This window comes from Asterias rubens, chromosome 16 (genome assembly GCF_902459465.1).
Source record: "Asterias rubens chromosome 16, eAstRub1.3, whole genome shotgun sequence".
Lineage (NCBI taxonomy): Eukaryota > Metazoa > Echinodermata > Asteroidea > Forcipulatida > Asteriidae > Asterias > Asterias rubens.
In genome coordinates this window covers 542,316-558,256 of record NC_047077.1, presented here as the reverse complement: position 1 = coordinate 558,256, position 15,941 = coordinate 542,316, and the positions used below count along the sequence as shown (strand labels likewise).

Here is a 15,941-nt window from a genome sequence, read left to right as displayed (position 1 = left end):
TTTTTTTATACAACATGGTTTGGGTTTAAGGCATATTTTCTTTTGATTTGTTCACAGATATCTACGAGTGTAACTCAGATCCTTGTCAGAATGGAGCAACGTGTGTGGATCTCATTCTTGACGTTTCCTGTACATGCGTTCCTGGGTTCACAGGATATTTTTGTGAAATAAGTAAGTTTATTTTAAGGTGCAGGCAGTGTTCTTCAACTTGTGTTCATAGAGTTCTGGAAAGTACCGAGTATACAGTGCTTAATAGACAACAGTGTAGTGTAGGGTAAAAGTTGTAAACATTTGACAAGTTTGTAATTTGAGTTGTTTTTTTATTTGTCTACAGATTTCAATGAGTGTGCCTCGAGTCCTTGCTTGAATGGAGGAACCTGTGTGGATGCAGTGAATGCTTATTCCTGTGCATGTAGTCCTGGTTGGATGGGAGTCACATGTGACATAAGTAAGTTTCTTTCCAAACTTAAAAAAATTAACAGTTCTTTTAAAGAATATTCTTTTCTTCTGGCAACTCACAATACAATACAATACAATACAATACAATATTCTTTATTAGATCCCAAAAAGGGTAATTCAAATGCTCGCATACCGTAAAAACATTGACACATTAAAAACATTACAAAACAGACAATGGCTATATACTACAAGAAAAACTAAAAAGCGATAAAAATACTGGAGACTGGGCGATAAATTTATAATTTATGTTTAAAATTGAGAATGTGGTGTGTTATTGCACGAGGGATAAAGGAGGATGGGTAGCGGTTAGTCGCAGAATATGGCAATCACATACATGTAGGCTGGCAAGCGCATCATGAAGCGGATGGTTAGCATCGTTCAGTAGCATATTTAGCTTGCCAGCCAGCAGATCCCCATATGCTGTGTCAACAGCATATTCCCCAAGAATCCTTCCTGCTGCTTTTATAATGCTATTTATGAGATCTTTTGCAATCCCACATCGATTTCCACCCCAACAGATCAAGCAGTAGGCCCAAACACTAGCAACAACAGTGTCGTAAAAAGTAGCTAAAATATTACGATTGACATGATCATTCGTTGCTTGCAGGGCCTTAATAGAAAAAAGGAAAAAAAAAGAGATAATGCCGGTTTTGTTGATCTGTGTGTGAAGCCTTAATTTTGAGGTTCCTGTGTGTCAAAAGTCATAGATCATTGTGGGTTTTTCGGATGAGTATACACATCAACCAATGTGCCGTACAGTCTAAACATTACTTCAACATGCATGCTGTACATTACATTTTTTCGATACATGTAATTTTTCAGATGCAGTTGACTGCACTCCTACTTCCTGCCTGAATGGGGGAACGTGTGTAGATGGAGTGAACAGCTTCACCTGTACATGTCTCGCTGGCTACACCGGATCCAGATGTGACTTAGGTATGTGTAACACTCTACATTTAAAGACACTGGACACCTTTGGTAATTGTCAAAGACCAGTCTTCTCATTTGGTGTATCTCAACATATGCACAAAATAACAAACCTGTGAAAATTTGAACTCAAGTTGGCGAGATAATGGAAGAAAAAACACCCTTGTCGCACAGGTTGTGTGCTTTCAGATGCTTGATTTCGGAACCTCAAAATTTAATTGTGAGGTTTCAAAATCAAAGTCAAATATTTTAGTGGAAAATTACTTCTTTCTCGAAAACTACATGTATGTTACTTCTGAGGGAGCCATTGCTCACAATGTGTTATACTCTTAACATCTCTCCATTGCTAGTTACCAAGTAATTTTTTTGTTCTGACAAGTACTCTGAGTAATTACCAATAGTGTTCACTGACTTAGCTTAATGCCACATTTCTATGCCTTACTGTATTTATCCTGCAAGATACATGTATGTGGAGCTATACTTTTCTTGAATTATGAGACCTATCATTGGCGTATTGATCAATCTTTTTGTGTCCCTATATCCTGTACACTTTGCTGGATTATAACAACCTCAAAATGTGTGAAAAGACGGCACAGATGTGTCATGGCCAAATGGTTAAGAGCATCGAATTCAAGTTATGGTGCTAACTCACCGGAGTGTGGGTTCGAATCCCGGTCGTGACACTTGTGTCCTTGAGCAAGATACTCTACTATAATGGACCCTTCCCATGAAATATGCTAATTACATTCACGCATGCGTACTGACCCTGTTGGTTGGCAAACGCCATATAGAGGTGCACTAAGCAGACGCGCCATTGCGTCTGCGTCACGTACCCATTAGCCTTGTACAAAACAGCGCGATGTTCCCCCATTTTGCCAACCAAAACGTTAGTGCACACGCGCTATGTACAATTTACATATTTCATGGGAAGGGTCTATTGCTTCTCTTCACCCAGGGGTACCTGTGAGAGCAAAGGTTGAAATTGTGTATGAAAAAGCCACTGGAGCACCATGGCAGCTCCAGCTGTCTCCCCAGGGAGCTGACAAACATTAAAGGGATGTTATTGGTCCTATGACTACTGCACCATTGTAAAGCGCGTTGATACGATTATTGTGAAATACGATATATAATAATGTTCTTATTATTATTGGGTGCATTCGATTGGCTTCCCTGTGTCGACCCAGCTGTGCTCATCCGGGTGAGCCCCAAACAAGAGCTAATCGAACGTTCACATTCGCCCTCTCGTGGTGACATCATGCACCTCAGGCCAGCCCCATGTGACCCACTCCACAAGCCGGGCACTGGGGGCTGACCCGTGTGAGCCCCTGGAATGACGTCAAAGCTTTTCGAACGTACCGGGGGTGGACCGGGGTCGACCCAGGGAAGCTAACCGAACGCACCCATTAAGTCTTGTGTGTGGTTGATCTCTATGCCTGGAATATGTAGCTGCCTAGATAGTATTGCATCTTCTTTTGACAACTTTGCATGTGACTCTTACAGATATTGATGAATGTCTATCGAGCCCCTGTATGAACGGAGCAACCTGTGTAGATGAAGTGAACAGATTCTCATGTACATGTCCACGTGGGTTTGAAGGAGATACTTGTGCCACAGGTAGGTCTGCTGATCATAGACTGGTCCCCTTAAATACCTCTCTCACACCAAACTTCCTGTCACAGCATTCTGGAAATTGTAGTCTTGGAGCGAGATGATAGTAATGTGTGCGGCGAGGAGGGAGCGAGCGGGGGATCGTGATAGTTGAGTGATAGTGTGAACAACCACCTCTTAGGGGCATTAAGGCTGGGTCACACCAAACTATAGTTCTCAAAACGCCTGAACACCTTGAGAAAATCGTAAGACAGGTTTGGCTGGCTAGAAGCTAGAGCTTCGGCTGGAAATGTCTATAATGTGACCCTATAGTTACTTAAATTCTGGTAAAATTTGGTCTATCTGTAGCCGGGGTGAACGTGCTGCAAATGTATCTGGTCTGTGTGTGCACACGTAAATCAAGAATTGCTCCCGACTACACCCGGTCTAGCATGTCCCTTGTAGTACGATACCCCAATTGGGCCACGTTAGTCTTAGCATGTTTTCGTGCTTACAGGCTTATTGAAATTGGGCCCAGGCTACACACTTCTGTGAAGATTTTACCATACATGTACATGCCTTGTTTCCACTCAGATATTGAGCCACCTACAGTTACTGGTTGTCCGTTTGACACCACTATCCCCGTCACCATGCCATCAAGCCGAGTGACCCATAGCTGGACTCAACCAGGGTTCACGGACAACTCTGGCCCTCCGTCTGAAAGCTTTGGTTGCTCATCGACTGGTTACAACGAGTGTCACCAGTCTGGCTCTGGACTCTTTAGTGTTGGTATTACCAAAGTGATGTACAATGTCACGGATGGAGCAAGGAATAGGGTGGAGTGCTCTTTTACTGTCGCAGTTACAGGTTTGTTGAACATTTTTTGAAAGGACTTGACACTATTGGTAACAGCTCAAAATAATTGTAGCATCTAAAAAGACTTGGTAATGAGCAATGGAGATCTGTTGGTAGTATAAAACAGCATGAGAAACAGCTCCCTCTATGAGGTAACGTAGTTTTTATGAAGAGGTAATTTCTCACTCAAATATTTGAAAGAATAAAAGACTTCAGGCCTGAAGCCTTGTATTATGCATCTAGAAGCACACAAATTTGTACAACAACGGTGTTGTTTTTTTCTCGTCATCTTTCTCTTGCAACTTCGATGACCGTTTGATTCAAAATTCTCACAGATTTATTATTATGTTTATGCATATTTTGGGATGCACCAAAGGTGTCCAGTGCCTGTACATTTCGTTTGTTTTTCGTTGGGGGTGTGGATGTTTGTTGGGGTGTTTGGTTGTTTATTGACAAACACTTTACATATGGACCAGTCTATCTTAAGATCTATAACAGGAAAAAATGCAACCCTCCTCCCCCAAACCCCCCCCCCCCAAAAAAAAAAAAATAGAAAAATGGATTTGGTACCTTTTGTAGGTTTAAAACTTAAAAGTTTTTGGCCATGACATGAATCCCTACTCACTGTGAATGAAGATGTATGTAATATAATTTACTTGTAAAAGTTTCAGCTTTATTTATTGTCAAGTTTTTGAGAAGAAAAACAAAGTGAAAATCACAGAGCGATTATTTTCAGGAGAGTTGCATAAATCTGTTGTACATGCTAAAATGACTTTCGGCTCACCAAGACAACAATTATTTTTGTGACACTGTTTTACTCACTGTTTACAAAACTAAAGCCCCTCAGCAAGGGAAGCTCTTCACCATCATCGAAAACTGTTTAACTTAATTGTAAATCTGTGGACTTTAAATATAGTTTGAAAAATGTCTATTTTAAAAATTTATAGTGGTGGATATCGTCTGCCCGATGAATGTGAATGTCTTAGCTTCACCCGGTGACACAAGTTCCAGTGTGGACTGGAATGAACCGGTTATAACTGGATGGAACGGCCCAACAAGTTTCACTTCAACTGCCCAGCCCGGCACTGATACATTCCTCATTGGAACCCACCAAGTGAACTACACGCAACGTTTTGCAGCAAAGTACAATGTGGTCTTGGAGTGTTCTTTCTTCATATCGGTTGGAGGTGAGTTCAAGATCTTGATTCCTTCTTTATCGTATTCATAAATACCTCAGACAGTTTCGCTATGTCTATTGGTGGAGAGCCGCCTCATATGGGGGGTGTTTAAATGGTTGATAATGACCAGCTTGAGCTGTTTATAATCGGTTGTTTTGGGATAGCATTTGTGCGGGTTAGTGACAACCTTGTTCCCTAGGGTGATTGATCTCGCTGCGCCATGAGTCCGTGGATATGATGATGCATTACTATGCGCACAAATGCGTATCCGAAAACTGTCTCATAAAAATCAGGCATGAGAATCTTCCGGTTTAAACCGGAATTCCGTTTTTTTTCCTTTCAAAATTGTGGTCTCCGAGTTCGATGTGAATTTGCTATAAAATTCGGGGGGTAGGTTTTTGGGGGTATACATTTGGATTTCTCTAATCCCTCTTCTCTAGTCAGACAATGTAAGTTCACCTTTGTAATTGTTATTATCGCGGATCCCCACACATCGTTCATGAAATACCGGCACCTAAACAATAAATTGCCGTCCAGCAGCTGGCCCAATTTACGGCTTGTTGTCTTCCTGGCATCATCGCGCATGCATATGCAGCAGCAGCGACAGATGTATAAACTTGCCTCATTCCTTGCTTCGTTAATAGTGGTACGGTTCAATAATGTTTGCGTGTAATGCGCTTGCTGGTGCAGCAAAGATAACACGTGTGGAGACTTTTGAAAGTCTACTGAAAAAGCAATGCACGTGTTTGCACCATGTGTACAGTGTACTGTGTACTGTGTACGTGCAGGTTTGCACACGAACCAATGAGCGGCGCGGCACGAATCTGAGATCGCCGGCAGGCCATGGTAAACTGGTACCTGTTATTGCCTCACAACCAGCGAAAGATATATTGGGAACCAGCGAACACACTGTACGTCCGGACGACGTGCTTTCTTCATTGGTTCTATTTCTATGTTGGGGTCTAATCTCAACCTCGCTCCAGTTATACCCTATGCTGAATAACAACCTCTTTCACAAAAACACATCGCTCTCGCCAAATATACAGGCCTATATATATTTTAAAATGTGCGTCGCCGACGGATCGTTAAAATCACAAACATTTAATTGTAAAAGAATTTCTTTTACACAACCGAATTTCAAATCAAGAACCTATAAAAATGGTTTTTGGTGAGAAAAAAAGCATTTTCAAGGGCAGAAATAAGGGATAAGATCGTCAAAAAAAAGAAAAAATTATTATTATTATTTTTTCCCCCTTTCTTTTTCCGGAATTGTAACAAAATCGCAGGCGAACCCAAAATTGTTTGAATTGTTTGAGCTTTACATTCCTTATTTTCCCTTAAACCTATTATTATTTAAAAAAAAAAAAAAAAAGGAAAAATCACACAAAAGTAGCTCACTTCTACCTGGAAAAATAGGTGTCAGAAATGCATCAGAGACCACCACAGAGCTTCTAAAGTACCCAGAGCTCCCAGGGCCCTTCAGCGGGCCCTGGACCCCGGCCGTAAGGGACTTCGCGCTGCGCGCTTCACACACAAAAATGATGTAATATTGACATTTCCAATCAACTGAATTTTTTCCTGTTTTTTTATCATCACCCATTCTCATGCCTGAAAAATGCACCACTCGTACGTACAGAGCTCAGACATCGAAAAAAGAGCAACGAGGTCTTAATTGGTCATTTAAAACCTTGCAGGGTCGGGCCTTCAAATCGCACAGCCACGACCCTGTCGGTTTTAAACGGCCATTTAAGACCGCGTCGCTACCCTTTTATTCCCTTAATCAGACACTTTCCAACCCTTGCCCCTTGCTTTAAATCTATATCTCTCTCTAGTCGACTGACGTTGGAATCATGGTGAGATTTACTCATTCTTGTCTATCCTTCAGTAAAGGGACGCACTGCCTAGGATCGGTCGACTTGGTCTATAAAAAGTGTTAGAAAACGTTTATTACAAAATGCGTAGGGTTTGAAAGATGTCGTAAAAGTAGAATATAATGATCCACACAAACATGCCTCGAAAATGCATTGTTTTCCTTATACGCTGGGAACTAACGCGGCATGCCATTTTGTGGAGTCAAGTTTTTGACTCCATATAAAATAGCCGACCGTTGTTAGTTCGTAAAGTAAAAGGAAAACCATGCAAATTAGAGGCATATTTGTCTGGATTGTTATATGCTACTTTTAAATTATCTTTCTAACCTGCAATTCGTAACAAGTTTCAAACGCTTTTCATAGACCAACTCGACTGAGCAGTGTATGGAGATCGAATCGCAGATTTCGGCAGTAAGCAGAGCGATAATATTGTACCCAGTACTATTGATCGGTTCTACTCATTTTCAGGTCAATGTGACGATATCAGTTCACATGATTCAACTCTTAACCGTACTATTAAATGGCAGCCCATCGAGGCAGGAAAAACTGCAGAGTCCTTTCAGAGATGTACACTTAATACAACCAATGGTGAGTCATCTATTAGAGTGAGCCATATTGAAGTTATGTATCAAGTGTTAAAAACAGATCTCATTTAGCTTGGGCGTGTCGTGGCCGGGCAGTCTCATTCACCGGACCCAAGCTCTGGTGTTGTCAGCAGCAGAGTGTGGGTTCGAATCCCAATCATGAGACTTTTTCTCTTGAGCAAGGCACCTAACCATAGTCATATACTTGCTTCATAAAGTTTGGAGGATATTGCATTCTGCTCTTCCAGCCAGGCTCTTGGTGGACGATACCCATGCGTACATCCCTATGGACTGTGTTTCCACCCCCAAGAGTGGGTGGCAACATGGTGGCAGATGATTTGGGTCGATAGCCCAAATCAGTTATGTGTAGGCCTCACCTTGAAGTGACAGTGAGTCGGGTGATATCTTGTTTACAAAATAATCAAATGTCTTTATTTTTCTAGATCGCTTTCCCCCAAAGCGGTCCACTAATTTAAGATTCAAAACAAACTAAAAAAGTTTAATCATTTTTTTAAATTGTCATCTCTTTGTTTTAATTTTGATTTGCTTAAAGACAGTGGACACTTTTGGTAATTACTCAAAATAATTATTAGCATAAAACCTTTCTTGGTGATGAGTATTGGGGAGAGGGTGATGGTATAAAACATTGTGAGAAACCGCTCCCTCTGAAGTGACATAGTTTTTGAGAAAGAAGTAATTTTCCACGAATTTGATTTCGAGACCTCAGATTTAAAACTTGAGGTCTCGAAATCAACCATCTAAACGCACACAACTTCGTGTGACAAGGGTGTGTTTCTCTTTCATTTATTATCTCGCAACTTTGATGACCGATTGAGCTCAAATTTTCACAGGTTACTTATTTTATGCATATGTTGAGATACACCAACTGTGAAGGCTAGTCTTTGACAATTACCAATAGTGGCCACTGTCTTTAAGACCTCTTTGCTTGTGTATGTATGTATTGTATTTAAAGTTTTCAAGTGTGTTCATTCATGTACAAATGTTTTAAACCATTTCAAATGCAAAAGAATAAACAACAACAAATAAATGGAATTTGCATCGGGGATAAAGAATATTCATTTTGGTTTTACCCATATACCCCGATGTGTGTTAGCACTGTTTACTCAGTACTTTCCCGAGCTCTGTGAAAAAAGTCACAGGCATGTTACTCGGGTGGGATTCAAACCAACGACCTTTGCAACTCTAGAGCAGTGTCTTACCAAAGTTACTTTCAGAGAAAGGAATCGGGTAAAAAAAACTACTGTATTAATCGAGTAGCAAATAGTAATAAAAATGTCATCTTACTTTATTGAGAGGTAGATGATTAAAGTTGCACCCAGAGCAATGATTGACAGGACAATACCAATCTGGCTGATGATGATCAGGGCTAGCGCAAATTTATGGTTCGTGATTTTCTGTCCCTTCACGTCCTGAACATCAAATTAAAAAAATTACAGCTTAAAGGATTCGGGTACTTTTTCAAAACGTTTTTACATTAAACTTACACGGTTTGAAGGTAATGATAGTAGAAAGCTTCCCTTCAACTGAGGTGCTGTATAGTTTTTTGAGAAATGCGTAAAACAGGTCACAAAATAATTTTTGTCTCTGTGAGAAGAAAATTATTTTAGCATGTAAAAATGTATTAACCAGTTATGATATAATACCATAACTGGTTAGTACGTTTTTACATGCTAAAACTGAGACAAAAATTTCTTTCCTGACCAAGTGTTTCTCAAAAAGTACAGCATCTCAGTAAGTAATATTTTAAGGTAAGCTTTCTACTATCATTAGCTTCAAACTGTGTAAGTTTAATGTAAATCTGTGGACATTGTGTTTTGTGTTAGAACAAAAGTACATAAACCCTTTAATTCAAAGGCTTAAGTTTGAATATTTTCTCCTTCAGCTGGTGAGCCAATAGCCATACGAGACTGTCTGGTGGTTGACCGACCTCTTTACTTTGAGTGGGAGGCAAACTACACGCTTCTCGGCTGCGGTGAAGCCTCCCAACCCACCGTTGAATCTGTGGCTGATCAGGTAAATGCCTTTTTATTTTGTCTGCAAACCTTTGCCTCGTTTTTTTCAACCCATTATACAAAGTGAATCACCCACTAACAGACTAAAAAACAGAGCCCAGTTTGCTCTAAGCAAAGTGGGTTCGAATCCCGGTCGTGACACTTGTGTCTTCGAGCAAGATACTTTACTATAATTGCTTCTCTTCAACCAGGGGTATAAATGGGTACCTGCGAGGGTAGAGGTTGATATTGTGAATGAAAATCCACAAGCGCCTTACAAGCAGCTCAGGGCTGTATACTCACCAGGGTTATTAAAGTCACCTGGAAATAAAAAAAAATTTCTTTCAAACATAAGAGTATATGCTTACGAACAATAAAACAATTATTTTAGTAATTGTTTGTCACGATTTATATGTTTAAAAAATATATAAATTTGTTTGGGTGGCTGACTCCGCCTACCCCTTTTGTGACGTCAATAGAGGCAGACTTTGCCTGCAATGCGTATAGTAAACACACGTGCAAAGTGTTTTTCTGCATTCAGCAGCAATACACCTGGTCGGCATTGCCGGAAAAAACAAAAAACTAAATTTTTGAAACGTACAAACTCACGACTAGGTCCGTAAATGTACTTTGCAATTGTGTTTACTCTACGCATAACAGGCAAAGTCTGCCTCGATTGACGTCACGAACAGCGCCCTCTCGGGTCGGGGTCTACTCTTAAATTTGTAAATAACAAAAGAACTGATTTTTTTAAACCTTAGTTAACTGTTTATTCACATTCCACTCATCAAAACACATATATTAGTGACAAAAGCTTTATTTTGAAAAAATACCACTTCCAGGTGACTTTAAGCTCTTCAACCACGATTCTCCTTTTAGAGAAATCCATCAGAGCAGTGACTGATCGACTCTACACTAAAACCTCTGAATCCTTATAGGATGTCATGGCTGAGTGTGGTTAAGTTAAGGAGAATGGACGAGAAAGTGTAGATTCGTGAATAGAATGTACGAGCCGAAGGCGAGTACATTGTAGTCACTACTCACACTTTAGAGTCTATTCTCTGACTTAAACTATTTCCCCCATTTGTAACAGTTTCAACTAATTGGATTTCTCAATGGTAACAACACTAGTTAGGTCTGTCTAATTTCTATCTAATTACGTTGACGGTTGGTCACATTTTACAACTATTTTACAAACCATATAGGCAGGCATACTTAAGTGCTTGCAACATTATTGAGTACAACAGCAGTTTCCTCAGCTAAAAAAAAAAGTGGTACTAAAGTGATTTTCTCAACTGGAAAATGTTTTTGTAAATTGAAAGATAATTAAAATAAAATAAATAATAATAACTCTTTTATAGCGCATTTCACAATAACCGTATCAATGCGCTTTACATTAGTGCCCTGGTCATGGGGCCAATAACATCCCTTTTTAATGTTTCTCAGCTCCCTTGGGAGTATACAACCTGGGCAACAGTTTATATTGCTCCAAAGGCTTTTTCATTCACAATATCAACCTCTACCCTCCCAGGTACCCATTTATACCCCTGGGTGAAGAGAAGCAATTATAGTTACATGTAAGTGCCCTGCTCAAGGACACAAGTGTCACGACCGGGATTCGAACCCACACTCTGGTGACTTAGCACCAGAACTTGAATTCGATGCTCTCAACCACTCGGCCATGACACCCTACAAACATATTTTTAGCTATGTTTTGTTGCACTTCATGCTATCTTTCAGTTTGGAAAGACAGTCATTTTCAAGTTGAACTAGTTACTAAAGCTTGTAATGAATCTACACTTTCAACAACAGACTGACACCACAGAAATAGTTTAAGAGCATCGAGTTCACGTTCTGGTGTTTCAGCCTCAGGGTGTGGGTTTAAATTCCGGTCATGGATCAACACAGAATTATTTATGTATTGAATGCACAGGTTGAGGTGACTGAAGGTAATGCTGAGGAAGTTGCTGTTTTCATCGCCGATCAGACACAAAACATCAGCGCCAACGGTGACGAAGAGGTAGAGGTAGAAGATGTGGCTGACATCCTAAGCGATATTGCAAGTGCTGGATCCGGTAACCCACAGGTAAAGCTTTGCAAATAATTCCAAACTGTTATTATCCAAATACATGTAGTCATTGATTTAAATGAGAAAGTCTATAAAAACATGTACATAATGAAGTTAAGATTTCAAAAAATTTCCACAGGTCAATATCCTTCCTGAAGAGCACGTTGATCTTTAAGTAGTGATGGAGAGAGCAGTTTCTAATAAATTTTTCTAATAAATTTTTCTCCAAACAGATCTCCATTGCTCATTACCAAATAATTTTTTTTATTTTATTTTTTATTGAATAATTAGTGTTCAGTGCCGTTAAGGTGCTGTTTTTGTTAATACGATTGCTCCTCCTTTGCAGGTCACAAATGCTGTAGTAGAGACTGTCAATAACATCCTTACGAATCCGAACACCAACGATGATCTTGCTAACGACAACGGAGTCAGCTCATCAGGGATCGTTCAGTCAGTCGAGGCTCAGATTAGTTCTACTCTCCAGCAGGAGGACACGATTAGCATACAGCAACCGAGCCTCCATGTTGAAGGAGTTAGTCTAGACCCAATGGAGGCCAATGGTGGATATAGCTTTGTGTCAGTTGGGTCGGAGGAGAGCGCTAGTGGCTCCCTTGAAGGAACAGAAGTGCAAACATTTAACAGCACCAGCGATATACCTGAGGATGTTGAGGTTGTTGCGTCCATCCAGCTGCCGCAAAATATTGGAGAACTATTACAATCTGGTACGTTTATTAATTTCAAATCCATTTGAGTGTGATTTGTCAAGTGTTAAAGACACTGGTACATTGTAATTGTTGGTTTATTGTCAAAGACCAAAAATTGTTGGACTGACCTTTCACCCGATTTTTTGCTTAAGTACAGATTTTTTCTTTTTTTTGAGATGTCAAAGAATGCCCAAAACTGCAAAAACATTTCATGAAAGATCTGGTAGTCAAACAAGCAAGGTATTTCATCTTACACATCTCGCTTCAAGCGCTCTTTTGCGCCTTAATCTTGGCAAAATCCTTCAAAAAACAATTTCCGAGAATCATTTCATTCACCATGTTTTTTGTCTGTTCAATAAACGAGCGATACCATATAAGGGCATTACTGGCAACAGCGCCCTCTGTTGTTCAATGGATTGTGGCACTGGTTCCTTGTGACGTCGAATAAACGGGCGTGCGGTTTGAAATGCGACACAGGCTCGCCCTTATCCCTAGCGTGTGATGTGAGGGGAATCGATCTCTGTTGTGCTTTTGTGAACACGGCTCAAGATAATTTTTGTTGACCGCAAGTAGTTGGCCGAAAACAAATATTTGTGTCAATAATAAACTTTGGTTTAAAAAAAAAAGGCACGACGTCCAACGGGGAGAAAGGGCAAGGCATATACAATGTATGGCTACAAATATGTGTTTGTTTGATTGAGGAAGAATCCTCTGAGTCGAAGGTCCTATTTAAAACAAAGGGCAACCATATCTACCATTTTGTAAGCATAAAATATTCATGAAGTAAAAAAAAAAGGTAAACCCCCACAAAAAACAAAAAAACGCGACCAATATTTTGCCTAATTTAGTCTGTCGGTCGGGATAGGGCAATCCAACAATTTTTGTTTAAGGCCTAATATAACAAACCTGTGAAAATTTGAGCTCAATTGGTCGTCGAAGTTGCGTGAAAATATAGTTGATAATGCCGTCGAAAATATAGTTGATAATGCCGTCACTATGAAAGAACACATCAAGAAAATCTCTCGCGCCGCATCCTTTGGAATATTCAAAATTGGAAAACTTCGACAATACCTAGACCGTACCTCCACAGAACGTCTCGTCAACGCACTAGTCACCTCCCATCTTGATTATTGTAACAGCCTCCTGATAAATCTCCCTGCTTCTCATCTCGCCCCACTACAGTCCATCCAAAATACAGCAGCTCGCCTCATCACTCGGTCCAAGAAGTTTCAGCACATCACCCCAGTACTTCACTCATTACACTGGCTCCCCATTCCCCGTCGCACCCAGTTCAAAGTTCTTCTCCTCACCTACAAGATATTGCGTAACCATGAACCATCATACTTAGCTGAACTTTTGTCTTCCAGAACACGCCCCTCAATCAACCTTAGATCTTCATCATCATCCCAGTTTGCACCAGGTCCCCGTACCAACACACGATACGGCGATAGAGCCTTCTCAGTATGTGCCCCCACATTATGGAACAGTCTCCCCTCCTACATCCAGAATGCTCAGACAATTGGCAGTTTCAAAACACAATTAAAAACCCATCTTTTCAATGGTTTCCATCAGTGCCAATGAGATTACAATAATTTTTCACATAGTCTAATGATATTTGTCTCTTCTAAATAGCCTGTTATATATTGTATATTTCGTGTACCTTTTGTATTATTATTGTATATTTCTAGCTTTAATTTTCCCGTTAGCTTACTTAATCGTTTATATTTACTTTGTGAAGCGCTTAGAAACTTATTTTTAGTATGAAGCGCTATATAAATGTAATCATTATTATATTATTAAGAACAAAAGCCCTTGTCGCACAAGTTCTGTGCTTTCAGATGCTTGATTTCAAGACCTCAAAATCTAATTCTAAGGTTTTGAAATCAAATTCAAATGTTTTAGTGAGAAATTGCTTCTTTCTAAAAAAAACACGTTACTTCAGAGGGAGCTGTTTCTCACAATGTGTTATACTACCAACAGTTCCCCATTACTCGATACCAAGTAAGGTTTTATGCTAATAATCATTTTGAGTAATTACCAATAGTATCCAGTACCTTTAAAGGCCTTTGTTGTCATGAGCTAAGCAGGTCTGTGGCTCGACACATAAGTGTACTTCACTCAACTAAAAAAATAGTAGATGTGTTCCCTTTGCTAAAGGCTAAGAGTTTTACACACAATAGTAGCCTCTGTTGTTGAATCCCCAACTCCCTCTGACAAGTGCACTATGCAAGGGTCACGGTGCTCTTTACTAAGGGAATAAAGGGGTAGCGACGAGTTCTTCAACGGCCGTTTGAAGCCGGCAGGATCGGCGGCGTTGACGTTTAAGAATGAGTCACTACTCTTTTATTCCCATTCATAAATGCCCTTTTTGTTCAAAAACTTTTAAAAATACAGTTATAGACACTTTAACAATTGAAAATTCGAGGTTTGAAAAAAAAAAATTCAAAAACTTTGTGAAGAATCTGTTCGATGCGTTGGGGTTGGGTGTACGCACGCGCGCTTAGATTACATGCGCACGCTTAGATAATGCGCTGTTACTATAGCTATGAAATGCGTTCCGTGTGATAATCTTGCGCGCCCGACACGCGGAAGCCAGCTTGTTATAAACGGTCATTATCAAAGGTTTAAACACCCCCACGTGACGCGCTCTCCACCAATCCAATAGGAATAGAGAAACTGTCTGGGGTATTTATGAATGAAGAACTTTACAACTGAATTTTTTCTTCTTCTTTTACAACAGGTGACAACTCCAGCCAACTGCAAGTCAGTTTCATCGTGTATGCCAGTGATGACTTGTTCCAGTCCTCCTTGATCCGAGATAATAACTCCAGCGTTGAAGTTGCTGGACCTGTTGTCTCTCTGACAGTAGAAGGACATGACTTAGTGAATCTTACTGAACCATTGGTCATTGAAATACAGGTACAACTTATTTATTTATTCATTAAAGACACTGGACACCTTTGGTGAGTGTCAAAGACCAGTCTTCTCACTTGCTATATCTCAACATATGCACAAAATAACAAACCTGTGAAAATTTGAGCTCAATCGCTTGTCGCAGTTGCGAGATAATGGAAGAATCACACGAAGTTGTGTGCTTTCAGTTGCTTGATTTCGAGACCTCAAAATCTAATTCTGAGGTCTCGGAATCAAACTCGTGGTAAATTACTTCTTTCACAATCTTTTATACTATCAACAGCTCTCCGTGCTTGTTACCAAGTAAGTTTTTATGCTGATAATTATTTTGAGTAATTACCAATAGTGTCCACTGTCTTTAAATGATTTTGTTTAAATTAGGTGAGGTTCTGAAAAGAACCGGTAGTTGACAACTCAATGTTTCGATCAGTGTGCTTTGATCGTCTTCAGGAGGATGCTGGCTTGCTATGCTGCTAGATGGCTGCCTTGGAGATTAACTGGTAGTTGGGCTTGGCTCAGTGGTGTGTCAAGGCAGGAATAGGATAAGCTAGGCTTAGCTCAGTGAAGCATGAAGGCTGGAGCTAGAACTAAGCCTAAACTTTAGACTTTGTTTTACTATAATAGTTGGTTATTACCCTAATACTTATGTGTTTATAGTACTGTATACTTAATACTTTCCCGAGTCCCTTATTGCTAGTAGAGATTAACTAGTTCTTGGCTCAGTGGTGTGTCAAGGCAGAAATAGGATAAGCTAGGCTTAGCTCAGTGAAGCATGAAGGCTGG

General features: G+C 40.0%; 1 protein-coding gene across 3 annotated transcripts in view; it reads left to right on the top strand.

Annotated features, from left to right (window-relative positions):
* The window catches only part of LOC117300623 (low-density lipoprotein receptor-related protein 2-like), a 64,269-nt gene that overhangs the window by 37,302 nt on the left and 11,026 nt on the right, over positions 1 to 15,941 (top strand). For all 3 annotated transcript variants that reach the window (XM_033784294.1, XM_033784295.1, XM_033784293.1), the window contains 11 exons: positions 58 to 171; positions 335 to 448; positions 1,282 to 1,395; positions 2,887 to 3,000; positions 3,568 to 3,840; positions 4,776 to 5,015; positions 7,346 to 7,465; positions 9,365 to 9,495; positions 11,407 to 11,559; positions 11,888 to 12,263; positions 14,986 to 15,164. In XM_033784294.1, coding sequence (XP_033640185.1) covers positions 58 to 171; positions 335 to 448; positions 1,282 to 1,395; positions 2,887 to 3,000; positions 3,568 to 3,840; positions 4,776 to 5,015; positions 7,346 to 7,465; positions 9,365 to 9,495; positions 11,407 to 11,559; positions 11,888 to 12,263; positions 14,986 to 15,164 — 1,928 coding nt within the window. The remainder of the gene's footprint in view (positions 1 to 57; positions 172 to 334; positions 449 to 1,281; positions 1,396 to 2,886; positions 3,001 to 3,567; positions 3,841 to 4,775; positions 5,016 to 7,345; positions 7,466 to 9,364; positions 9,496 to 11,406; positions 11,560 to 11,887; positions 12,264 to 14,985; positions 15,165 to 15,941) is intronic.